This window comes from Nylanderia fulva, unplaced genomic scaffold (genome assembly GCF_048542155.1).
Source record: "Nylanderia fulva isolate GAGA-0341 unplaced genomic scaffold, ASM4854215v1 Scaffold6, whole genome shotgun sequence".
In the NCBI taxonomy this organism is placed as follows: Eukaryota; Metazoa; Arthropoda; class Insecta; order Hymenoptera; family Formicidae; genus Nylanderia; species Nylanderia fulva.
In genome coordinates, this window is record NW_028190698.1 from 1860239 (window position 1) to 1886426 (window position 26188).

General features: G+C 34.3%; 5 protein-coding genes and 1 long non-coding RNA gene across 11 annotated transcripts; 3 read left to right on the top strand and 3 right to left on the bottom strand.

Moving 5' to 3' along the window:
• Positions 1-169: 169 nt before the first annotated feature.
• LOC114940494 (uncharacterized) lies at positions 170-8423 on the bottom strand. The gene is made up of 7 exons (XM_029315201.2): positions 7825-8423; positions 5368-5979; positions 3918-4145; positions 3780-3846; positions 3525-3686; positions 3321-3426; positions 170-3205 (listed from the first exon to the last, which is right to left on the bottom strand). The coding sequence occupies exons 1-7, from the start codon at positions 7904-7906 to the stop codon at positions 3110-3112; spliced, it is 1353 nt and encodes a 450-aa protein (XP_029171034.1). The 5' UTR covers positions 7907-8423; the 3' UTR covers positions 170-3109.
• LOC114940501 (uncharacterized) lies at positions 7012-11740 on the top strand. The gene is made up of 3 exons (XR_003821467.2): positions 7012-7218; positions 7638-8617; positions 8724-11740. It is a non-coding gene; the product is annotated as an uncharacterized LOC114940501 (long non-coding RNA).
• On the bottom strand, positions 8374-14135 carry LOC114940432 (solute carrier family 53 member 1). 5 transcript variants are annotated; one of them, XR_003821451.2, is made up of 12 exons: positions 13341-14132; positions 12707-12860; positions 12345-12601; positions 11941-12202; positions 11658-11833; positions 11447-11548; positions 11063-11300; positions 10620-10814; positions 10373-10542; positions 10135-10268; positions 8722-9170; positions 8374-8437 (listed from the first exon to the last, which is right to left on the bottom strand). XR_003821451.2 is itself a non-coding variant. In XM_029315139.2 (12 exons), the coding sequence occupies exons 1-11, from the start codon at positions 13407-13409 to the stop codon at positions 9532-9534; spliced, it is 1941 nt and encodes a 646-aa protein (XP_029170972.1). In that variant the 5' UTR covers positions 13410-14135; the 3' UTR covers positions 9105-9170; positions 9500-9531. The 5 variants fall into 5 exon arrangements, 3 of the variants coding, with proteins under 3 accessions (XP_029170956.1, XP_029170972.1, XP_029170979.1); XR_003821452.2 differs by having other exon boundaries at positions 8375-8437; positions 8718-9170; XM_029315139.2 differs by lacking the exon at positions 8374-8437 and adding an exon at positions 9500-9715 and having other exon boundaries at positions 9105-9170; positions 13341-14135.
• Positions 13343-15986, top strand: LOC114940478 (ribosome assembly protein METTL17, mitochondrial). 2 transcript variants are annotated; one of them, XM_029315182.2, is made up of 10 exons: positions 13343-13562; positions 13818-13943; positions 14014-14167; positions 14274-14667; positions 14753-14906; positions 14982-15125; positions 15212-15298; positions 15366-15504; positions 15628-15763; positions 15838-15986. In XM_029315182.2, the coding sequence occupies exons 2-10, from the start codon at positions 13890-13892 to the stop codon at positions 15959-15961; spliced, it is 1386 nt and encodes a 461-aa protein (XP_029171015.1). In that variant the 5' UTR covers positions 13343-13562; positions 13818-13889; the 3' UTR covers positions 15962-15986. The 2 variants fall into 2 exon arrangements, with proteins under 2 accessions (XP_029171015.1, XP_085344059.1); XM_085487933.1 differs by lacking the exon at positions 13343-13562 and adding an exon at positions 13569-13742.
• A 963-nt stretch (positions 15987-16949) lies between these two features.
• Cyp303a1 (Probable cytochrome P450 303a1) lies at positions 16950-21193 on the top strand. The gene is made up of 10 exons (XM_029315157.2): positions 16950-16989; positions 18082-18180; positions 18256-18507; positions 18649-19111; positions 19214-19394; positions 19501-19609; positions 19703-19883; positions 20005-20122; positions 20218-20356; positions 20538-21193. The coding sequence occupies exons 2-10, from the start codon at positions 18096-18098 to the stop codon at positions 20720-20722; spliced, it is 1713 nt and encodes a 570-aa protein (XP_029170990.1). The 5' UTR covers positions 16950-16989; positions 18082-18095; the 3' UTR covers positions 20723-21193.
• Positions 21070-25696, bottom strand: Mgat4a (alpha-1,3-mannosyl-glycoprotein 4-beta-N-acetylglucosaminyltransferase a). The gene is made up of 10 exons (XM_085487931.1): positions 25290-25696; positions 23935-24570; positions 23781-23827; positions 23373-23683; positions 23170-23300; positions 22982-23089; positions 22702-22895; positions 22499-22635; positions 22137-22252; positions 21070-22063 (listed from the first exon to the last, which is right to left on the bottom strand). The coding sequence occupies exons 2-10, from the start codon at positions 24466-24468 to the stop codon at positions 22034-22036; spliced, it is 1608 nt and encodes a 535-aa protein (XP_085344057.1). The 5' UTR covers positions 24469-24570; positions 25290-25696; the 3' UTR covers positions 21070-22033.
• Between the last annotated feature and the right edge of the window lie 492 nt (positions 25697-26188).

Below are 26188 nucleotides of genomic sequence, written 5' to 3' on the forward strand. Positions count from 1 at the left end.
TCTTTACACTCTCTAAGATTTTTCTTTTTTTTGATTAGAGTAGAAGTGAGAAAATAATAATATATAGTAAGAATATTGTGTATATGTATAATTCGCTTTTAATCACAATTGAAGTGTAGACGGATGTTGCAAGGGAGAGAGACTGTATAATTTTTTTTTCAATGCGATATATCAGAATTAAATTTAATTCAATCGACAAATAATAATCTCCTACTTCGGGATGTGGACATACAATACGCACAATCATGTACTACAAATCGCTATATGCCAATAGTCTATTTGTACACAGATTGTCCTTTCATAGTATTCTCTGCTTTTTTTTACACGTCTTGTATATTTAATATAATAATGTATATACTCTCTGTGTATAATAATTATAATATATGTCGTTAGTATCGATAGAGAAGACTAGAAACGTAGACTCATGCTTTTTTTTTAACATATCGTCACACTCATCAGCTAAGAGAAAGGTACATTAATCCGCTTAATGATATATATATATATATATACAGGGTGTCCGGTAACTAACGGATCAATGATTAAGAGCGGATTCTCTGGCCAATTTGGAGACGATTTTTCCTTAGCAAAAATGTTGAGAAGTCAATAATTTTCGAGTTATAAGCGATTGAAAAAAATGGGTTTTTGGAAAACTAAACGTTTTGGAGTTAAAAGTCTAACATAATTACATTCTTCAGTTAATTTCAGGTGGAGTTTACTATAATAAAATTTTAATTTGAGGCTTAGTTATAAAGATACATAATGACAAATATTGGAAAGTTGTAAAAAATGATGACCTTTTTCGACATTTTCGCTGAGGAAAAATCGTTCCCAAATTGACCAAAGATTCCATTTGTAATCGTTGGTCCATTAGTTACTGGACACTCTGTATATATATATATATATATATATGTATATATATTGTATAGTGATAGAGGAAAAAGAGGAAGAGCTCTTTATATCTCATGTATCATTTTATGCCCGTCTTGTCCAGCATAAACGGCGAACATAGATGGATCTTGTGTAATAGCGATAATGCAAAATGGAGCTACACATTCGCTCCTACTCGCACTTATTTGCATTATATATAGATATACAGATATACAGATTGACATCTGCTAAAATAAATATATAATAGCTCTGCACTTTGGACTTAGAAAGATTAATAGCAGTTTATAGATTCTCTTTACACAGCTAACAATGACGATTATCATAGAAAAATAAAATATATTGTCCTTTTAAGCCAACAAATATTATACGTGTATGTGTGCGCGTGTGTTTATATGTGTGTGTATGTGTATGTATCTATTATGCAGTGTTAAGCAGACTTGAGATTGTTGATTGTAAAGAAACGTTGCATCTCGAAAGGTGTAAAAGTGAGAAACATACAAACTTAATTTGTATGTTTGCACAGCTCATGCTATATTGACTTTCTTATATCACATAAAAGCAGAACAGATAACTTGGGATAACAATTATTAAAGACGAGAATAAAATTAAACGCAATATGTATAATTTAAAAACATTATCCTTGTAAACAATTTGCTTCAACTCGGATAAAACTATATTTATAGTATCACCATTTGGAACACATTGCAACAAACAATATTCTTGTACACGAATATAATGAAGAAAAGAGCACAGACTCTCAACATATATATGTTACAACACATAATTTTTTTTTCGAAAAATCCATTCGAAATATATTTCTTTTTTTTACGAGAAATATCTCGATAAAATATTATCACGCATAAAATAGTTTGCGAGGAACTCGTTAACTTTGTCGTCAAAAATATATATATATATATATATATATATATATATATATATATATATACGTATATCCCTCCTTAGAATTAATAACAAAATAATATGACATAAAATTGAATCGCTCTTGTAGCTTTATGCTTGTTAAAATTTCGTTGCTATTCTTCGAAAGGAGATATTTTCACATTTCAATAGAAATCATCCGACGTAATCGCGTTCCATTATGCATATTAAAACGAATATACTTTGCAAAATGTCGTTTAGTGTGGTATTAATGTTTGTATTATTCTAAGAAGGGAATGTATGTACGTGTGTGTTTCAAATTTCTCCGTGAGATTTATAATCAAATTGTATAATTAGACAATAATATTGTATAACTTTTCTGTATACATTTCGGCCAAATTTGGTGTTAAACAGATTCGAATATCATTCCAAATTAATGTAGTCATTGTTTTTTCGTTCTTTACTTTCAAAGGAGTATAGTACAGTCTCGAAGAATAGACTTTGTACACCGTTGCAACACGCATACCCGCATATTCCGGACGTTTTCTGTCGAACACCCATCCAGAGGAAGATGTCCATCAGGAATGTTCGAGCTGCGTGAGCCACGGATGACGGAGTCATAGAAAAATAATACGACGATCATACGGTAACTCTGTTCCTGCTATGAAAGTACAAACTATAGTACGTCGCGACGTTAGAAAACAGTTGGGTGTTCTCGGATAGACGAGCGGCTTTGCACGTCAATTAAATTTTTCGTCGTCCTCTTCAGAGAATTCTCGTTACCTTAACTTATCAAAGCCCTGTCGACAATTTACTAATGTTTTTCGATGCTAGAAGAACCGATATATCACGATTCAGAAAAAAAGACTATACAATTTTTTTTTCGTTCGAAATATAATTACTTGAAAAAAAAAACTAGTTTTTTAGGATTACATTTTTCCTTGAAAAAGAAACGTTTCCATTTGATCGACTGCCATTTAAAACAGCTTACTAAATCTACCCGCATAAAATCGCTCACGCATATCTTCGTCGACTGTGTTGCTCCGATTTCACATACTAACATAGGTAAACGTTAAATAGGTGTTATTTTACTTCTGGAACGAAGGGCCGCGAATATCGGTCATTCTAATATCGAATTCGTCACATCTCTTCTTCCTCTCCCGTAAAACACATTGCCTCCCGCACCGTATATAAATATTAAAGTTGTGTATACACTCAAATATAATAATAGATAAACATTTTCCGATATGGTACATTAACAGTGAGCTAAGCACCAGGGAAGATTTCTTCGAAATTGCGCGCGCGTGTAGTTGATTTTATCTCTTTTTCTACTTTACTGAAACTATATGTGGTCCTCTTCTGTGTTGTTACTTTGCGCCGGCGTCGCCGGGGTAGGATCATCGTGGAACATCGGATTCTTCACCTCCATCTCGCCCGTCTTTAACACACGAAAGCCGCTATTAGAACTTAATATTCGTAATCTGAGATTTTGGAAATGTTTGGGATTTTGAGTCCAAAAGAATTAGTAGCGAAATTTCAAGTGATAAACTTACAGAAGCAAGTCCCGGACACTCATAAACGGTGTAGTCACCCTCCTCGTTTTCCTCGTCGCTCTCCGCTTCTGAGAGGGAACCCGGGTCTCTCGTTGCAGAAGTGCGACTGCAACAATATTTACTTTATAACATCTTTCTTTAAAAAAAAATCATAAAATATTTCTTCATTTTTTCTTTCTCTTTATATATAAATCATGATTTTACTTTTCCATGGCAATAATTTGTTGCTTCTGATGTTGAAAATGATACATTTGGGCGGATTGGGCGAGCCTCTGGTCACCGGAAGGCGACACATCCTTGTTCGGTCCTGTTACGCCGTAAGCAGGATACTCTATGTCTGCTGCAGCTTTCGCACCGCGTTGCAATCTAAAAAAAAAATAAAATAAAATAAAATAAAATGCCGCGAAAAGAAGCATAAAAAACGCGCGAATTATCGTAACCGGCGATGATTAAAATTACCTGCACCACGTTAAACTGATCAATACCAGAGCAAACATCGCTGCTGCGCTGCAACCGGCAACTATGGCTGAAAGGAAAAACATATCAATCGATTTTCTTGCAATCGTCATATCATCTTCACATCCACTCTTCACTTACCGATAAAATAAATGTCATTGTTTAAATCATGTTTCATGGGCACCATCAATGGATTATATCCGGTTCTTTCCGGTCGAGTCGGTGTATTAAGTCTTACAATCAATTCCTCTGGTGCCTTTTGGTCGAAATTTCGCGTGTCGTCCTCGTGCTTTGCAAACCTTAGCTCCTTATTATCCTCTTCCTCCTCCTCTTCCCAAGTACTCAACGGGTCCTTCCGATTTGTATCGTCTACGAGTTATGTAAATTTCAGAGATTTTAATTCTATTCATAGATAGTGTCTTTGAAGAAGAAGCAAAAGAGACATCAGCTGTATATATTTATCCGAGAAATTATAAAAGAAACGTTTAAAATAAAAAGAGATTAAAAATAAACGGCTATAAAGATTATCGATGCTTGTGTAAATGTATGCTGACGTAACTTGATTCTTTTAGTCTTGAAAAGCAATGTTTCTCAAATTAATCACCTTTAAACTAAGGTCAAGGTATCCGCGAGATATAAAATCTAATTGCAAATTAAATCAGGACTATATACACAATCTGCATATTTAAAAAAATATATAATAGTACATATCAAAGTCATTCCATTGAATTATATTCCACATATAAAATTTGCGTAGGAGAAATAAATATTTATTGAGTTTATCTTTCTGTATTTATATTATTAGAATTTCAAGGGATTAGCAAAAATCAGATGTAAATGTCAGAGTATCAGTTTTAAGGAAGAATTAATTTTCCTTGAACCTGATCAATATTATACACTCTTTGGTACAAAATACCAATAAATTAAATAAATCTCAATTCGAGATAATTTTTCATAAACTTTCTGTCCCCCTTCTAATGAAACTTAGGTAAAAAAAATATCAACAATTTTATCCTGATATTTACCTTGCCTAGACTTTTTTAAGAAGAAATAGAGAAGCAAAGTTATTGATATTTTTCTCACCTACGCTTCTTTAGGGAAAACAGAGCACGTGATTTTATTAAAAATAAAAATCTCGAATTAAAATATTTAATTTATTTAATTAATGTCTTGATATCATATCAAAGAAAATTTATACTTAATCAGTTTCAAAGAAAATTAATTTTTCCTTAAAACTGACGCACTACCATCTGACTCTTGCTAACTCGATGAAACTTGCAATTAAATATAATTTTCATGAAAAGTTTTACTAAAGTTTTAATCGTTATATTATATTCGTTATATTATATTATTATATATAATATTTTTACATTAAAATATCAAAAACTCAACTTTGAAACAAGAGGAGATGCGTGGGAAGATAGAAATTCCTTTCAATAAATTGTATTGCATCCTTTGCAGAATTTTGTACGTTAAGATAGATGAAGAAACATTGCTCTTTCTCTCTAAGACTCAAAGGCAATTATAATAAATAAATATAATTCTATTAAATAATTATAACAAGATCAATCGGTTTGATGCGAATGTTTACCCGATGATAACGGCTCATTGTAGTATCTGGGATCGTTTGGCCTCACCGCAAACGGATGTTTCTCCTGGAGGTTCGAATCGTCAAACTTATACGTAAACTCCGGCTCCATCGCCTCTGCCGCTGATTCTATTCCACTCCCGTGATGGTGATCCATATATTTGTCATGAAAAGTGCCCACGACAGATTCATCCCTCATTGCTCCCCCGCTATCCACATCAAAGATCTGTTTAAATTCGAGATCCTTGGAGAAGACTGGACCGTCATTATTGTCCGTCTCGTCCGGCTCCTTCTCCTCGGGATAATTGTGACGCTGATTGTAAAAGTATCCCGAATTCCGATCCCGGTTCTGCGCGTGATAGTGGGACGACTGGTATAGGTGATCCAGAAACGTTCTTAATTTCCGATTCAGCCTGCTCTCCTGGGTGGCCTTTAGAAACTCGATTCTACGCTCCTCCTGATGATCCAGCTGCTGATCGCTGTGCTTTTTGTGCACGGGCGACAGGAACGTGGCCAGATGCGAGCGATGAAGACGCTGCTGGAATCGCTGCTGCGCCTCCAGGTAGCGGGCCAGCTGCTTCAGCGCGATGTCCTCCGGCGTTTCCGGGAGCGCATCTGCCATGTTTATATTTCCGCTTTCAATTTCAAGAAATGGAATAAATACAACTCTCCTCGTTCTCGTTTCCGCCCCCCGCGTCGCGCTTTCGCCAATCGATATCAATTACTTTAGCTCTCTCTATTCTAATGGCTAAATCTAATATGAAGCTCGTAATGTGCATGTGAAGAGGATAAAAATTACATGCGGCTATACATATGTGGAATTATAAGTGGATGTCGTGAAAATGAAAATTCAAGTACGCCCGAGTATTATCTGCATTTAATTTTCAAAACGCGATATGAGTCTGCGTATGATTCTACCTAGCTATATATATATCGTTCTTTATTTCCATTACTATTAGAGTATAATGATTCTCTTTTGTTGAACAATTATTTTACCTCTTCAATTGTATCGTATTTTTTCGCTCATTACAATTTTTGTCAAAGAGATACTATTTCCCTTTAAATGAAAAAATTCTATTACATTGATATTCCGTAATCTGTCTTTAATACTCGAAGAATACACAGAAAATAAATTCTCCTCAAATGAAAAAAGTTTTCTATATACACGACGAGATATTAATCTATGAAATTGCACAAGAGAGTAAGAAATTCTGCTTAAATGTCAGAATCTGTAGTGGCGGATTTATTTATGGCGGATGAAGAGAGTATTCAGCATTTTCGCACTTACTTAGTATATAGAACAATGTTTTATCAGGCAAATAAAATGCACGAACTATAATAATATCATCTATTGATTAATATTAAGTATGAATTTCAATCTAATTGCTTGCTTAGGAGTCCCCCCCTCGAAAGAAAATTCTACGCCATTGTATTAGCTTCGAAGTTTCTTCTAGTTAATTAATATTACAAACTGGAATCGTAAATTAAACTGGAGTTGTATCGAACTTGGATATACGTTATCGTCGAGTTTCCTGCTGTTTTCGTTAGCACGTAGAAAAAAACGGGTTTCCTGCGGTTAAGATACAACACCCATCCTGCGATAACGCCACTGGGAAAACTAAAGCTTTGAAACTTCCTCGTAAAATTCTAAACCTAGAAAAACAATTTCATTACACCGACCAGTCATCAGAAAGGATTGAATCGAGCTTTCATCCTATCGCAAACAATCCCCCACCGTAATTTACTCTTGACCTTCAAGTCTTAATTATGTGATATGCTTCGTTGATGAAAAGATTCTTTGAGGATAATCCTGCGGATTATCTTCTCATTATTCTCACACATCATAACAATAAGGTACAAAGTTCTTTTATTATATAATAAAAATAATTAGATCTTATATTGTATATTCTAAAATTAATCTTCTCCCTTTTTTCTAAGTTATTTTTAAATTATTTTGAAAAATAAATAAAAAAAGAACGGATTCTTTATTATCGTGTTAAACTTTGCGTTTCAGATAAAACTTTCGTATTGTTAATAAAGTAGAAAGAGTTTCCTCGTAAGAAAAACAATCAAACGTAACGATAATAATTCGTCATATTGCAATTAGCTGCTTTCAAGTTTTCTGTTTCTCATCTATCAATCTAAAACAAAAATATTATTTAGAGAGAAAAATATAGTTTATATTTCACCTAACAGATCTAAAAAGATCACCCTCTAATCCAGAGATCGTTTACAAAGACCCCTTTCCTCGTAACATATTTTTTTCCTTGCAGACCGATCGAGCGTATAAATTCGCAGGAAATACTTTGTCAATATGATTCCAAAATTCAAGGGACTCAATCGCTCGCTGAACTCAACACCAAAGGCTACAAGTGGCCGTCCTTCGACAGCGTTATCGTGTCATTCCCCCTGGAGATATTGTCTCTCGAGAGCACGGTGAGACCTCTCTGCCTTACTCACCCCGATAGAAGCTGAGCTCGCCGGTGGACAGGCTCAGCAGGAGCGGCAGCGTCAGCCAAGTGCAGCTCCACCGAAGGAGCATCCTCTCGTGGTAGTCGTCGTCACTGCTGCTGGTCGGCTGCCGAGGCTGCTGTCCGCACACAAGATGTACGACGATCCTATCGTCGCTCTATTCGCGTCTCCATATGCGAGGAGCACGTCACTTCATTCAGGGCGGATGACGAGCTTGCGCGGTTCGGCGCTCGCTTTCACGTTCAATCAATAAAACCGACCACCGCCGAGAGACTTTCGCGCCCTTCCACGTCCCGCCTTCGTCTGATCCCTCGACGTTTCGTTCTTTGAAAACGGCGCGACCTCCTCCTGTTTCGCCTCCAGCGCGATTAACATGAGCGCATTAGGTACCATTAAGCATGTCCCCACTATTCTGCACACCCGCATATGCACATGTGCGGATTTGTTCCGGACGTCAGACGACGCTTCCGATTCGTATTCCGTCTGTCGAGACCTTCATTCTTCAGAGTTCATTCGCCGGTTCGGTGTTCGATGACAATGAGGAATGTTTTACTCCATTCATAATGTACGGTTCGATTGTGGATGCTGTTGTGCTCCGGAACTATCGGGAAAAAAGGACAATGATAGTTAAATAATGATAGTAACGGCGAATTTTTGAGTCGATATACTTTGGATGTAATACCCGATCTGATGATACGCGTTTGAATACATCATTGTTCTTGGAAACGTTTCACTTTGTAACAATCATTTATTTAGTCAAGGTACAGCGATCCAAGTAAAGGTACATCAGTTCTTAACGTTCAATATAATCTAATTCTTTTTGATTCTTATTTGCAATATTTGATTCCCGATGACAAAAATTACATTAATTCATTACTTACTTACAGATAATCATTATCTTTAATGACATCGACGGATTAAGGTATCTAATTAATGTATCCCACATATGATGTTTCGATGAATCCTCATCCGGAATTTACAATCCGACATAATTTTCCGCTTTTGTCAGTTTAATCGGCTTTCATAATGGATAAAATCAAAGTTATAAAGTGGTACAAAAATTCGATTTAGTTAGCACAGCTAAATGATCAGCGCCTCAATTGTCGTCCATGAGAGATTCGCCCTTCAAAAGTAACCGAATCGGCTTGCGCTTCTCGTCGACCTTCTGCTTCCTTCTGCGGTTTATCACGCCGTCAGAAGCATCCATCATTCGCAATATCTGCGTCTGATCCGAACAGTCGACCGGTGCGACGGAGATGTCCCGTACGGCTCGAAACTTTCCGCAATTGTTCAAATGCTCGTTTTCCAAGCGGAAGAAATTCCACACGAAACGCCTATCGAGCAAACATTCCAACATTATGTGACAGTTCAATTTCCCCCAACTCAATCTCTTACCATATACACATACATATATAAATATGTAAATATATAAATATATGTATATGTATATATATTTGTAATTTATCTAAATTGAGAAAAAATCACATATATCGTGCAAACTATACAATACAAAACATCCAATGAGATTAAAGAATATTATGCAAATCTATATATACATATATATAGCGATATTTCATCAACTTCAGAGATAAGTCGAATTTAAATATACATCTTGAAACAAACAAATTAAATATCTTTAAACAAGATAAAAAAGACAAATTACAACGTATCAAACACTGCAATCATCAGACTCCACTATTCGTTTTCATTGTCGTTGTTGTCATCTGCGTTGTTATCATCCATCAGACGGATCATGTTCCTGATACCATCGTCCTCGTCGCGTCTGATAGGTCCTATGGAGATGTCCCGCACTGCCCGGAACTTGCCTACGTTGTACAGATGCTCGTTCTCCAGTCGAAAGTAATTCCACATGAACCTTCTAGCGACTTATTAGTATAAGGCACATTGATAAGCGATTAGATCGGCCGGTCTATCGTCGATTAAGTCCCCAGATAGCCACAGTAATTATTATGACATTACTTTGCTGTCAAAATGACGTAATTTGACGTCAGAATAATATTACTTTTGCTATCTGGGTCGTAATTTTCTCAACGATTATTTCGTAACTATTATACAGAGCGATCGACATTAGAATAAAGTAGCTTGAAACAATTTCGAGTGCAAATAATCATGTATGCATGCACATTTCTTAAACATTAATTATCGAGAATAACGATATAACGATACAAATTGACGACTTGCATTGAGCTAATTCAGCAAATATCTCTCACATCAATTCCTACAAATAATTGCACATTCCATCGTGCATTCGCGATTGAATTTAAAGCATATGCTTACCTGAAGACTTCCAACGGAGCGACTATGGAAACCATAAGGTCTGCGTGGACGTAACCCATCTCTGTCAGGGACAAGGAGAATGCCCATCCAAATCGCAAGATAAAATCTTCAATCATCGCGAAATAATAATAATACTGCAAAATAAAATTAAATTAATCAATTAAGTTACTTGTGTTACTAACGTTACTAATATAATATTATTTATATATAATATAATTTTGGATGGATGAAAACGTACAGGTGACGAGTAAACTATCTCTTCTCTGAGAAATTTGTTCTCCCCAGGATTGCTGTCGAAGAGGCCCCAATCTAACTTCACGTCCCACGTATACGTGAAGCAAGAGCTTACTACGCTGACTGTGAGCCACAAGTAGAAGTAGGGATTTTCAGTAGACAACGCGTAGTATTCTGTAAAAACAACATCAATTTTGACAAATAAACAATTTTCTGAACAGCTTTATGTTAGGAAAAAACAAAGGACGTACTCTTGTTCGTCAAGTGCAAATAGGAGAAAATGACCACGAAGAAACTCGTTGCATACTTGACCGCATTCAGCAGATGTGGAAAGGCCTCCTTCGTATCCCGATAGCGTCTTAAACACTGCGCAAATCGAAACCAAGCCGGTAGACACGCCACGAATGGTCTCATTGATAATTCGCGCATTATACAAGTTTCTGTATCTATTTTAAAAAATAGATGTTTTACGAAATTGTAGAAAGAAATAAACAAGATTTTTTTTATTAAAATGTGGTAAATAAAATAAAAATACTAGTATGTTTATTAAAAATAATTATTTAAATGAAGTAATTGAAACATTTCTCGTGAATAACGATTAAAAATATTCAAATAAATCTAATATAATAAAAAACAAGAAAGTAGATAGCAAAAATGTCAGGATATACATTTGTAAAGTACAAATTATACTAACCCGTGACATCAGTCCAAGAAGAGTTCTGGATATAAAAGCAAACGAAATACTGAAAGTCCAGGAAGACTGTGTGAAGAGAATTGAGTTGATCAGCGAGCCAAAAGTCTGCAAAGCCCACATAAAAGAAAGGCGCGCAAAAGACGCGACCCATAACGCGTAACGCCCAAAATCTGGCCTCGTGTCGCAACGTCCTGGTGGGATTGAACAGAAACAGTGCCAACAGTATGTAGAACAGCACCTATAAAAAAACTGAAATCAATTCCTTGAGATAAAGAATTTCTTGCTCTATAAAATCGACCGATTATTCGCGCTTTAAAATAGGCTTCTTAAACAATATAGTAACGCTTAGAAATTAATATGAAAAACAGAAATGTATAATCTTACTGGTTGAACAAACGGAGGTACACCTAACGTGTCGCTGTATAGAAAACCCAGTATAGATATGGACCAAACCAGGCCAAGTATTGTTGCCATTTCAATTATATGCTGAAAGCATATGCTATGATGAATTTCGATTCTTTTTTTAAATTTAAAATGTTAACGAAATGATTTGATGGTGATCTATAGAATATTAATTTAATCTGGGTCGCAAGACCTGCTCTGATAAATGATTGCGTGGATCAAGCTCGAATATCAGCACATGATTCACACCAGAAGACCTCCAGCCATAAACGTTGACTCCCATGAGAAAAAGGAATTCTATCATAAGAAGTGGTCCACGATAAATCCGACACAGTACTTTCCAATTGTCCTTCTTGTTATATCGCATAGCTGAAACACGACATGATAATATGTTATACAGTTTAAATAAAACAAAATAAGAAAAATATATTGATCTATATCGAAGGTAAAGAAAAAACAAAGTGTTCTGTTTTTACCAGACAACACCACAGCTATGAAAAGTATGATAAAGGCGCCGGAGAAGAGACCGACTTTAAATGTGATCCACGGAGAGAGATGTTCTCCAAGGGGGGGTACCCTGAGTCGCTTCATGGCTCGTTGACGATCACCGTGTTCCAGATCACGAGTGACCAGAGCTTCGGTCTCCGCGATGAGTCTATCTATATCCTTACGTGTATGGAAAACTGCTGTATCAACGTGCTCTGCACGCCATTTGGCACCAATGTCAACATTCAAAAGCTGCAAAAAATATCATATATATCTTGTACATGTCAGTCTTCCACAATTCACATACAGAATTAATTACAACAGCTCTTTTCTGATTATTTTTACTTTATTAAAATTATGTATGTGCTCAATCAATGCGACTAAACTTACATACTTTATCATGCTTCTTCAAGATTTTTCGGAATCCAGTGAAATTGAGATTCTGGTAGTTTTGAAGCAAAATGAGGAAAAGATAAAATTCGGAGAAGGCCAATTTCAGCTCCTGCAATTTGCGTGCCGATACCGTCTTTTTGTGCAAGATGTGACTGCGATAGCGTGCCTTACGACTTTGACCATCCTCCGAAACTGACAGAATCTCGCTCAAGTCATTATTAAGTGTGGAAAATCTGCGTGTAGCCTCTGCTAATTTTTCTGAAAATAAAGATCAATATTATTTACACATATTATATACCTCACTGATTAATAACTATTGGAATATTTCTTATTAGAAAGAAATATAATATTAATAGACCTCACCAGAATAGAAAGTATTTATTTTGGCCAATTCCTTGTCACAATAGTGGAAAAACTTTTCATCAAATTTGCTGAAGTAGCTTTCCAAAACATGCGCTTCGCTTACATCTGGCGATGGAGCCTGCTCCACTGCAGCGTACAGGAGAGCCTTCATTTCCTTATCGCACAGATATAAAACAAAATGTTATACAAATATATCAAAAATATAATAAATGTTAAAAGATATTTGGTTACAAATTTTGCAAATACAAAATATATATTTATAGAGAGTACATATATATTTATATACATAACGTCAAAAAAAGTATATATTTTTTTTATTTTTTCATTATTTTGCATTCTACGTTCATCATTCAAGAAGTGACTTTTACATTATATAAAACTGTATTTATGCATACATGAATGGTGGTATATATAAAACTTTCTATATATAAAACTAAATAAAAATCAACGCCAAAAATAGCATATATTTTTTTAATTTTTTCATTATTTTGCATTCTTTGATCATTCAAGAAGTGACTTTTGCATTATATGAAACTGTATTTATGCATACATTAATGTGGGTATATATAAAATTTTCTATTAAAACTAAATATAAGAATCTTTTCTATACAGAGTTTTGCTCGAAAAAACATACCTCGTAATTGATATATTGTTTTCTCCATTCTGGTGTAATGTGAGCGCTCAAATGCTCCGCGAATTTCATGTCTGCCGTCGAGGAAGCCTGGTCAGTTCACGGGATGATTCGCTGCACGCGCGAACACAATCGAATTGTTGACATTACACGCGAATAGGATTGTGACGAGTTATTTTTAGAGCTTTGATACATTCGCCGCGAACGACGACGCATGTTTGTTGTGTACGTATTTTTACTTAGGTTATGCATGCGCGGTTCTTTCGGAGGGAACCTGGCGCAGTTGTCAAAGAGCCTTTTTTTCGCGATCTGGTCACGAAATGTCACATGTTTGCTTTTACACATGTTGTTCTTTCAGCAGACGTTGCGAATAATTTTTTTTCTTTTTTAAAGGGTTCTGATATGGTAAACAATTCGCGATCCACGTGATAATTTAACGTTGCACGTGGGTATTAAAAATATCTTCTCTATCTTCCACAGAAATTCGATGAGGAGTAGGCAAAGTGTTGACTGTTGCTTGTTGATATTGTAGAAAAAAATTTTAGTGGAAGTATGGTGAAGTTAATTGTATCAAGGATGCAGTACACAAGAATTGTATCCCGCTGTGTGAGTATAATGTATCATTTATTTATTAATACTGTTTTTATAGATGTGATTGAATGAGATTTGTATTTAGTTTTCAGCAAAGTCAAAGGCTCTACTTGACGACACAATGTCCACTTTATTCTCTAATAATGAGATTAAATACAGACATCATCCAGGTATCGTCATGCCTAAAACACCAGTATTCCCAGAATGGGCTGCAAAAAAAATCCAAACAGTTTTAAAAGGTATACATAGTTTTTACTGAGCACTGAAATATTTGAAATAGAACTACAAAATTTTAAACATTTAAATATACCATTTTATATATATTAATCATGAGAACATTTGTAGAGAAATCTATAAACTTGAAAAATATTAATGAAAGTGCAAAGAAGTTGGTCCAGCACTTGCATCAGCGCTACCCACCATTAGAACAGTCTGAGTTACCAGCAAAATTACGGAAAGTAGAAGAACGTTTGAATACTAATAATGATGGTGATAAAATTTCTATAGAAGATGTAGATTTCAGTAAAAACGTAAAAGCCAGAAATATTTTGAGACAAAACATTTATAACTGGCAACCAATTAATTTTGATACACTTACCTGTCTGACATATATGGCGGGCAAAAGTGTGCAGAACTATGCAGTTTCACATAGGATCCTGAACGAAATTAAAGCACGTGACAAGGATTTCAGGCCTAAGACATTCTTTGATTTTGGCTCTGGTATTGGAACAAATGCATGGTGAGTATAACTGCTTGACACCTAAAATAAAATGTAAAATTGATTAATATAATATACAGAGAAACAAATAGAAATTGTTACACAGGGTAGCGTCTGAGATGTGGTCTGATTCGATAAAAGAATACTTTTGTGTCGAAACATCGGAACCCATGATTGAATTATCAGAAAAATTAGCTGAAGCTGCCAGTCCTAAAATTGAAAAGCTTTTCTATCGCCAGTATTTTCCGGCATCCATGAATGTAAGAATAATATATACAATAAAATTTTTGAAAACTAAATGTATAGTGTTTGAGATGTCTCTGTATTGTTTCTAGCCTACCTACGATATTGTAATGAGCGCATATACTTTATTGGAGTTGCCGAATCTGCAATGTCGCCTTGAAGCGATATTAAAGCTTTGGAAGAAGACTAACAACTACTTAATTATTATAGAAGAAGGAAACACCACCGGTTTCAAGGTAAAGAATTGCTCAATATATGATTTTACTTCCCTGATTAGATTTTGTTTGTAAAATTTTCATTCTTATCTATTCTCTTCTGAAAGGTAGTGAACGAAGCACGAGATTTCATCCTCAAATATGTAAAGTCGAAGTATAGGAAAGAGACACAATTTGCCCACATTTTCTCACCTGTGAGTATAGATTAGATGAAGACACAGATGATTTCGAACGCGATGCATCAGTTATATTTTTCTTTAGTGTCCACATGATTTGCCGTGTCCACAACTCGCTTCACACAACACTCCATGTAACTTCAGTGTTTTGTATCATCCGCTGCGATTTCTGGGTGGCAAAGAACATCAACCGGAATTCTATTCCTACGTCGTGTTAAAAAAAAGTATGTAAAAAGAAAAATATAATAATTCGACAGGAATTGCAAGAATTTGACTGAGATGTTACATGATATAAATCTTATAAATATCAAATTTTCAGTTAATATATTCTTCTGTTCTTCTCTCAGGTGAACGTCCCGAGAACGACGAGTGGCCAAGGATCGTACGACCAACGTTGAAACGTTCCAACCACGCGATCTGTCGCATGTGCCTCCCTAATGGTGAGCTGAAGGAAGAAATCTTCACAAAAAACAAGCATGGAAGGTACGTATACAGACATTAAATCTCAATCAACATTCGAATTTCTACAACAATTACATGAGTTCTTTTGTCACCAGGCATATGTATCGTTGCGCGAAAAGCAGTAAATGGGGCGATAGATTACCAATGCATTACGAACAACAGGAAGAGAATCCAGAAAAGAATGACACACTTGATGAAACAAGTCCTACTGTAAAATAAAAAAATAAAGTTTTGTTAACTATAATTTGCTTTTATCTTTTGCACGTACAAATGTTAGCCTCTGAAACCTAGATAGCTACAATAATTATGACATCATTTTGACATCAAAATGCATCGTTTTACCGTCAAAATGACTACTACTTTTACTATCTGGGAATCTGATTAAAATATACAAAAACTAAACAATGCACGCATATTTTTTCTTGATTTATAATAAATATGTAATTTTTTTAATAACTTATAAGCTAAAAATTATTAATAAAATAAATCTGAAAACGTTTTATTAATTTTTTTAGCTTAGCTGATATTAGTTTTTATCGCTTAATGAATTTTTTTAAATTATGCGTGTATAGTATATATACACATGTATATAAATACTACATAAACTATAATAATCATTAAACACGAAATAGAATTTTTAATATGCACCTGAATATATATATATTTCTTTCTCCTTTTTTATATTTTATTATTTACAAAAATTAAAAATATTAAAACCTGATTTTACTCGCGCATATTGCGTTTAACAGAACGATGGAATGTGCGTAACAGAATGTCTGCTAAAGAAAAAAAATAAAAGCATGCACATTATAAAATTTAATAGTAAATTCGTTCTTTCCAAATAAAATTTTCGTATAATTATTAAATCTTTAAGCATTTGTCGAGTTGTCTCAAAATCTACACAATTTCTAATATATTCTCTAATATATCTTCTCTTTTTTTATGTCGAGGTTTCAATTATCTTAAAAATAACAGCATATTTTAACATTATTTTAAATAATAAAGCATATTTTTTCAATTATTAAATTTTACATCGCCGAAATTTTGTTTCGCAAGTCGGAAACTTTCCAAAATTTGCCATTTTCCCCGGACGAAGTTAATTAAGGGCCCACCGAGACATCGGGTTTTTATTGCTCATACATCGGAGAAACGTAGGGGACGAAGAGGGGCATTTAAAAGCGAACCGAACGTTGGTCCACGGCCAGTTCCGCTTATACAACGGACGAGAAAATTTCTCCAGGTGCAAGGTAAGATAAATTCAAGGATTCGAGAAAGGGAGAGTGCGAGTAACATCGGTGTCGCCGACTCCTCCGTTCCGGTGACAAGTCTTTCTCTTCGCAATGTACTCGAGCAGAGCGATTTGTGCTTTCTTTTTTTATTTACCCGATTTATTTTAAATAATCGCGAAATTTTCGGGGATATAATCAATAAAATTTAATAACATTATTTAATTAATTTAATAAAATGATAGTCTCAAAATTATAAGAGTGTTATACAAAACGTAACGAGTGTTATATACGGTAACGAATTATCGCATCAAATTTCGTTATTATATGTCAAAGAATCTTTTCTCTAATTTAAATTATTTAAAATTATTGATTTAAAAATGGTTTTACATTTTTTTCTAAAGTTTATCTGTAATAAATAAATATACTTGTTAAATATTGTGGAAGTGTGTTACATAAAAAAAATGTAATATTGTGCGATTTATATTTGAATTATATTTTAGTTGTTGGATAATTTAGAATTAAAAAAAAATAATTTTGAATATTTTTTCGCATAAATTTTCACATAAAATGCAAAATATTTAAATTAAAAGATACGCGCATTGCGATAATAATGTATCCGACAAATTCCAAAGTAGATACGATCGAGACGAGGATGGGAATTCGAAAGCGACCACGAACTACTTTGTGTACACCATAATGAAATGCTGTTAAATGTACATCGATTACGCAACCGCAGTTATGGGATAATACGAGTGACGGCGCATTTGCGCGAGTAACGCGCCAGGGTTCTTCCGTATGCAACTTTCTCTCATGAGAGTACCACGAGTGTTTCACTTTCTTCCCAAGACTCGTTTAACGTTTGTCATATATACACATTTATTAAATGCATGTATGTGTGTGTGTATCCGGCCGCAAATACCGATTGCATGGACTTAATGTCTATAAACGAGCTGAAGAAAATTATACAGAAACATATTCTCTTTCTCTGTGAAATTCGCATTTTCTTATTTTTAAATTCAAAATCGCCAAAAATTTTAGTTATATTTTTTTTATATATATTCTATATTCTAATATATATATTCTTTTAAATATTTATTTAATATGTTGTAGAATAAATTTACAAGATGCTCGCCACGGCAATGTTATTGCTAGTACTGATACTATTGTTGCTATACCTAGGCTGCCACAAACCAAAAGGATACCCACCTGGTAAACAATTAATTCCTTTTTAAGCAGTTTTTCTTCTCAAATCTTATGACTAATATTCTTCATCGTCATCTTCAGGTCCAAGATGGTGGCCTATTCTGGGCTGTGCGCTAGAAGTGGCGCGTATTCGTCAGGAAACCGGATATCTCTTCAAGACCTGCTCAGCGCTCTGCAAGAAATACGGCCCGGTGGTCGGTCTAAAGATCGGAAAAGATCGCATCGTCGTTCTGAATGACTTGGAAAGCATGCGAGCGATGCTGACTAATGAAGACTGCGATGGCAGACCCATCGGACCCATCTACGAGGCCAGAACTTGGGGCGCTAGACGTGGTAATTATCTAAAAAAAATAATAAGATAAAATATTATTAGTTTTAATTTATAAATATTAATATTAATAGATATTATTAGTTTTTTTAATAAGATAAAACATTTTTTGAGTGTCAACAACTAATTAAATAACAATATTTCAGGTCTTATCGTCGTGGATGAGCGGTTGTGGGTAGAACAACGACGATTCGTTTTGCGACACCTGCGGGAATTTGGCTTCGGTCGTACCAGCATGGCCACGATGATCGAAGACGAAGCAATGAAGCTGGTGGAGCATTTCAAGAAGCTGCTTCGAGACGGCTATAATTACGAGATCGCTGACGTTCGAAAATCGACGCTGGACAACAATAATACCGGACAGATATACAAGCTGCAGAAGGACTCCAAGAACAATTTAAACAAGTCGAAGCTGAGCGACGAGTTCAATATAATCGAGAATCAGATCCTCAATCGTAAGTCTTGGACAGTAGCAGATCTATACATGAAGGCCGAAGACTATGCGGAGGTCAGAAGAGTCTCCCAATCGGCAGGAATGATTATACCTATGCATGACGCCTTCGGTGTGACTGTATTGAACACCCTTTGGAGGATGATGGCTGGTAGAAGGTTCGTATCAATCACTTGTTTCCGTTTCTTCTGTAGTCTAGAAAAAAAGCAATGTTTAAAAAACAAATTAATCTTTAATACCGACGATTTCTAATTTTTCAGATTTGATACTGGTGACAAGGAACTTACATATTTACAGCGAATTCTCACGAAACTCCTGAGAGAAATCGACATGATCGGCGCACCTTTCAGCCACTTTCCGCCGTTACGCTTCATTGCGCCAGAAATGTCCGGCTATAAATCGTTTATACAAACTCATCAAGAATTGTGGGCATTCCTGAAAGTGAGCAAACATTTATTTATATTATCGGGATATCGTTAGACCTCATTTTAGAAACAAGTGACTTGCAAAGATAATTATTGAATATTAATATAATTCTCTTTTGCAGGAGGAATTGCACAATCATAAAAATACATTCGTGTCAAGCGCGCCGCGAGATTTGATGGACGTCTACTTGACTGTGCTGAATTCGAAAGATTGCAGCGACACTTTCTCAGGTATTCAGCAATATAGTTTATAATAAATAACATTATATTATTATTATTATTCATAGAATAATTTTATATAATAAAAAAAATAATTTTTTTCAGAATCACAATTGTTAGCGATCTGTGTCGATCTCTTCATGGCGGGCTCCGAAACAACTTCGAAAGCGCTCGGTTTTGGATTCTTGTACTTGATACTGTTTCCTCAGGTTCAAAGGAAGGCGCACGAAGAAATAGATAGAGTCATTGGTCGCGACAGATTTCCCACGTTGGCTGACAAACCCAAGTAATCATGATGATTGATATCATTTCCGAATCACTTGAAGACTCTGAATGAGCGAAAACATTTTAATTTTGCTCAATAAAAATTCTTTCGTATCGATAGAATATAAATCTTCGTTTTTCAGGTTGCCATACGTCCACGCTATCGTTCTGGAATCTGTACGAATGTTCATGGGTCGTACTTTGAATGTTCCGCATAGAGCATTGAGAAACACTTCCATTATGGGCCATAAGATACCAAAAGTAATCATGAGATCAGATACAAATCGTTAAACGTAAGATTTAACAGATTTTACAGGTTTGATAAAAGTAAAATTAATAATTATTATCTCCTTCAGGACACTATGCTCATTGTGAACTTCAATAGAGTGCTCATGGACGAGTCTTGGAACGACCCAGAGGATTTCCGGCCGGAGAGATTCCTCGACAGTAGCGGCAACGTCGTTGCGCCAGAAAAATACTTTCCTTTCAGCATTGGTACATATATTTTTCCTTCTTCGCACTATTATAAGTTTATATAACATTGGTATAATCAAATATATATATATATATATAATATATATATATATATAATATATAAAATATATATATATATGTATATATATATATATATATATATATATATATATATATATATAAAACAATTTACGTCTTACAGGAAGACACCGTTGCATGGGGGAGATATTAGCTAGGAGCAACATCTTTGTCATAACGGCCACATTGCTGCAGACGTTCAGCTTCTCCGTGGTTCCCGGTGAGCCACGACCGTCCACGCAAGATTTTGTAGACGGTGTAACAGCTGGTCCCAAACCATATAGAGCATTAGTTTCTCTAAGAACGTAACTGAGGAGCATTTTAACTTTCTGGGACGGCATCTATTTATCTAATTCTCGTCCGACCCAGCTTCAATTCCATTCTAATCGAAGTCTTAAGGATAAGATTGCTTTTTTATATTTCCAATCAAAAACTTCTCTTTATATAGACTGCAACATAGAAGATAACACGACGTAATATATAAAGAAAGACATTTTTTGTCACAAAAATATATTTTTATTATTATGTATAGGAATATACATGTGTGTATATATGTATATACATGTATACATATATATGTATATACATATGTGTATGTGTGTGTGTATATTTACATATATACACACATATAAGTATATAAAGAAAGGTACGCGAAATAAATAATTGTACATATATTAGAAGAATATAGTCTTAATATCACCGTTTGTCGAACATTAACAAACGTTTGAATCGACATCAATGTCGTTTGACAATAATAAATTACAGACTTGTGTACACAGATTGCACATACTCTTGTGGATTATATATAAGTAATAAGTATATCTCGCTTTACAAAGTTTTCTTTTTTTTAAAGATAATACCCACATATATATATAATACAAATATAATATATATATTATATATATATATATATATATATATATATATATATAATGTATATATATGTATATTTTTTTTTGTCTTTTATCATATACAGCGCTTGCACACCTTTGTCTAATTGTATTTTGCGCTGTGCATTGGATTCTCAGATCCTAAGTGTCATCTCTTTAATATAAACAGTCACCTAAATATGATCCCTGAACCTTGTACGCGAAGAATTTCTACACGCGAAAAGGCGAAATCGAAAGCAAATCAAAATACGTGAACAATGCAGGTACAGTTTCGGTTGAATAAATTCTCCAAAAATTAAGATCTTACAGAAGCAGAAAACACACAGAAAAACACACTTACAGTAAACAATTTGAGATTTAACAATGTGCCATTATGTTCATTCATTAAACCTGATATACAAATATGAAAGGGGAAGTCGCTATATATTACCAACTGATTTCTGCGCTCTTCAGCACAAATATTATATATAAACTAAAAAAAAAAAAGAAAACTATACAAAATACTGGACCGATAGAAATGTTTGCTTCAGTTAATAGTTTAAAGCATACTGATATACACGTCTCTTTTGTGTAATGGACGGCATTGAACTAATAACTGCTATTGCTCAATATATAACATACGTGATAGCGAAATAGAAAATATAAAAATAATAAATGTTTATAAAATCAGTCGCTTACGCTAACCGTGCAGGTGGTATCGAAATAACGCCTGAGAAGCTTCATCCTTTAGTCAGCTTGGTTGATCCTCTACTATGTGAATCTAGTTAAGGAAAAATAATATTTTTAGAATAAAAATTGATATTAATCTCCAGATATTATCGGCAATTTTTTACCTCGGACAGAATGGCCCAGTTTTCACTCTCACTATGTATAGTTAAACGAAGCACTGATATTCTACCCAATCTTCGATCTACGGTCCCTTCAGCAACACCAAGTACATCAAATTTACCTAATTCATATAATGTATTTCTTAACAATCCTTTAAAAATTATTTTTTAAATATAAATTTAAAGTGTAAGACAGGCAATAAGAGCCAAATCGCAGATGACAGTGCGTTATCCCAACGAAACTAAAATTTTTTCCGTTAGAATTAAATACCTGTGCACAAGGCACCAAATTTTACTTGGTCACGGTCAAGATTTAAATTTCTTTTGTTAAATTAAATAATATAAGGGTATAAGATTTCTTTTGTTACCTATAATAACATAGCCATCCTCTGTCACATCATTGCTGTTCCTATCCAACAATGGAGACATCTCGGACAATACTTCCACCGTCGTATTATAAAACCTATCAGATGGATGTTCAGGATTTCCACTCCTGAATAAGTACCTAAACACAAGATAATATGATAATCGCGAAATTTCGCATCTAAAATAAAAGAATTTACTATCTTACTTTTTTATAAAAATAGGATGTGAAAATTTAAACTTTAAATGATCTCCTGGTTGTGGCAACAAACCCCAGAAAAACGATTCGCCCTTGTATGCTTTTTGCAACGTGTACTGTTTGTAAGGCTTAATTTGAGTCTCTACTATCGCCTCGGGATTCTCGTGAGCGTAGAACAGCGTAATCTTTCCAAATTGTTTATCCTAAAAAAATTCGATATATAATTATTATTTATTTCATCATATTATATTTTTTTTATTATTAAAAGTAAAAATATTGGATGTGTTACCTTGAGTTTCTGTACTTTGCCTTTTAAAGATGAGTGCGTTCCTATATGTTGAAAAAGGGAGGGCTTATAATGCACCCACAATTCTGCTTTAGCCATTTTGCAATGTTTCTGCCAAAAAAAATATAGTTTTCTTTGAATGATCGAATTATCTTATTAAATAGCTCTTATTTTTTATTGACTATACTTACACTATCTTTATCAAGACTGCAGACTTTTGTCGATATCAAGTGATCTAATAACCAATCAACAGGTTTGTCGTTGTGGAACATTAAAAAGAATTGAACCAACCAAGGCAATTCCACACATTTGAATAATTTTCCTATATTAATTAAAAACTTGTAATATTCGTTCAACATTTAGCTCTACTATACAGTATACAATAATGGCATACCGATAAATCCGAGCTGACAGAAATCGAGGACAAACCAATTCTCCTTTGTGCCGATTTTCTGCAATGCAAAGTTTTTCATAGTAGTTATAAAGTTCTTCTTGGCCAAAATATCATCTTCTAGTTGCACATAAAACGTGCCCTTAGTCTGAGCGTAGGACATAAGGAAAGCGAAATCTAGATTCTGTTTGGACCGCCACACGACACGTTGGTGATCGTCGCCGAGGGTGTCGCGCAACTTGGACAAATCTGGATAAAAAGACGATGATGGCGATATCACATCAATCACACCAGCTTCATATTCGTTTGGAAATCTAAAACGAGAAGAGCCATTACATAAGAAAAATTGTTCAATTTGAAGAAAGTAAGATAAACAAAATGAAAATTATAAATCGAATTGTACAAACTTACTGAACTTCAATTTGCTTTGCAACATATGTCACATAGTCCATGTCTGTCTGCAAAGAAAATTTATATATATATTGCTTGTTAATTTATTAATTCAATGCCTGAAAAAATGCGAATGAAATTAATAGATTGTTTCATAATCAACGATTTCACTCACTTCAGCTACTAAAACGATGATTAGCGTGTCCGCGGTCTCCTCGGCGTTCATGCGGTCTAGCAGATTTTTCAAAGTTGCCATAAGATAGGATTGAACCTCACGCTTCACTGTTGGTACCCCTAACACCATGCTCACTCCTGATCTACCTTTACTCTGCACAAATGCCGGACGCAAGCTATTTGGATCATTGAGAAAATGTGGCAGAAAGTTGTAAATTGATGGCAATTTGATGCTGGTGACATTGGAGGTGCCATTATTAATGAGTAGCTGCAGATCTGGCAGGATATGATTGCTCTCGATCAACTGTAGTAGTTGATGAGATAATAGATTTATTTCCTCCTGGCTGCCAATTAATTTGGCATGTAAATGCTCCAGCTTAGCTTGCAGCTCGGCGATGCCGTTCTGCAATATAGCTTCCTCATGCATGTCCGATGGCATCAGTAGATTGAGAATCGCGCATGGTACCAGGACTAACAAGAGCACAATCAGACATCGCTTTCGCACTGAAGTCAAAGCTGTAAAATGCGGCGTCATCTTCCTCTGAGCTAAACTCTACATGATTGCATTTATAATATCAGAAAGTAGAACAGAAGAAATATCTTCTGGAAGCCACAGTCATTTATCGATTGGAAACACCTGTAATGATAAATGAAAACCAATTAATTATTGATTGTTGTTTGCACTTATTAAACATGTTACTTGATGTATAAAAATTCATAGTGCAATTTATAGTGCAATCATATAGTGAAATTATTCAACTTGTAGTTATTTCTTGATTCTAATTTCTTAAAACTTCTTTGCTACCAAAATTAATTTTATTAAGAAAACTTTTAAAGAAGAAAATTGAGTTATACAAATAAAAGATAATTTTTATTAATAATTTATAGTATGTTTAATATTTTATGTTTGAAGACCTAAATTTCTATAACAATTAACAAAATAGACATAAACATGTCACTTTACATAATAATCTTAACACATATAATTGCCTTTTCACATATAATCTTGACATATATAATTGCCTTTTTTAAAGTAAAAAAGTTTTACTCTAATTAGGCTGAGAATTACTTTTAAATAGTCAATTAAGTAATTAATAGTTGCAATGGTATAATGTTCGATAAACTTATCGATAATAATGTTAAATTATTTTTTATTTTTGCTAACATACACGCATCAAGGAACACGAAAAAAAATATTAAACCCGGTGGTGATATTAAATCAATCTCGAGGAAGTCGTTTTCGACTCGTCTTCTTAAAAAGGATTCAGAAAGAAAGCGTTTTAAGGACACAGGAATAAATATTAAAATTACTCGAAATATACTAAAAAAGAAATCTTGAAGAGAACTCGTAATTACAGCACGTGAAGCGCTGGCTCGTTCGAGACCGATCGACGTCTTCCTGGTCTAGCCTTCTTCGAGGTCGCAACTGACGTACGCGCGTCTGGACAACATTGCCACGTCGTCGCGCTGGAATTTTGTATTCTTGATCGAGAGAGTCCTTGAAAATATATGCGTCGCGCGAAATTTATGCAATATATTCTTCAATTACATCCGGACAGTCTCCGGATTCTTCAAGGAGAAGCGACACCCGCGCGTTGAGCACCTGTTTCCAACATAACCTGCCTACTCGGATTGGGTTAATTACTTCGTATCCACTCTATATATATGAATATACTAGGTGCTCGAAGGACGTGTAAAATAAATATTGATATATGGAGCAATAATGGGAATGTCGATATTTTTTTCTTCTCGTAATGAAAAAGTAACAAGAAGACTCGAGAGAATTAATCTGAAAAAAGTAATTGCAAGATGAAGCTTTGAAGAAAATATATTATTAATTTGAATTTTTAATAGATATATTTATATAATAATATATATTATTTTTAGGAAAAAGTTTATCCAATGATTCTGAAATTATTTCAATTAATTAATGTATTATTTTTTTATTAGTGTATAATAATCTTTTTACTGCAAGTATATATTATGTAAAATATTTGTAAAATCATATATGAAATCATCACCTTATAATAGTTATCTAAGAGGCAATTTGTGTATTCAAATAAGCACGTCTAATAAATCAACCGGTTAAAATTTAATAACCTGATGGCTACATATATATATACATATATTTATCACTTTATGAATACATTTTCTGTATATATATTTATATCTCGCGCAAACGAATATTCGCTACAAAATGTATACATATCTACATATATATATATATCGATCATTATAATAATAAAACAAGAATG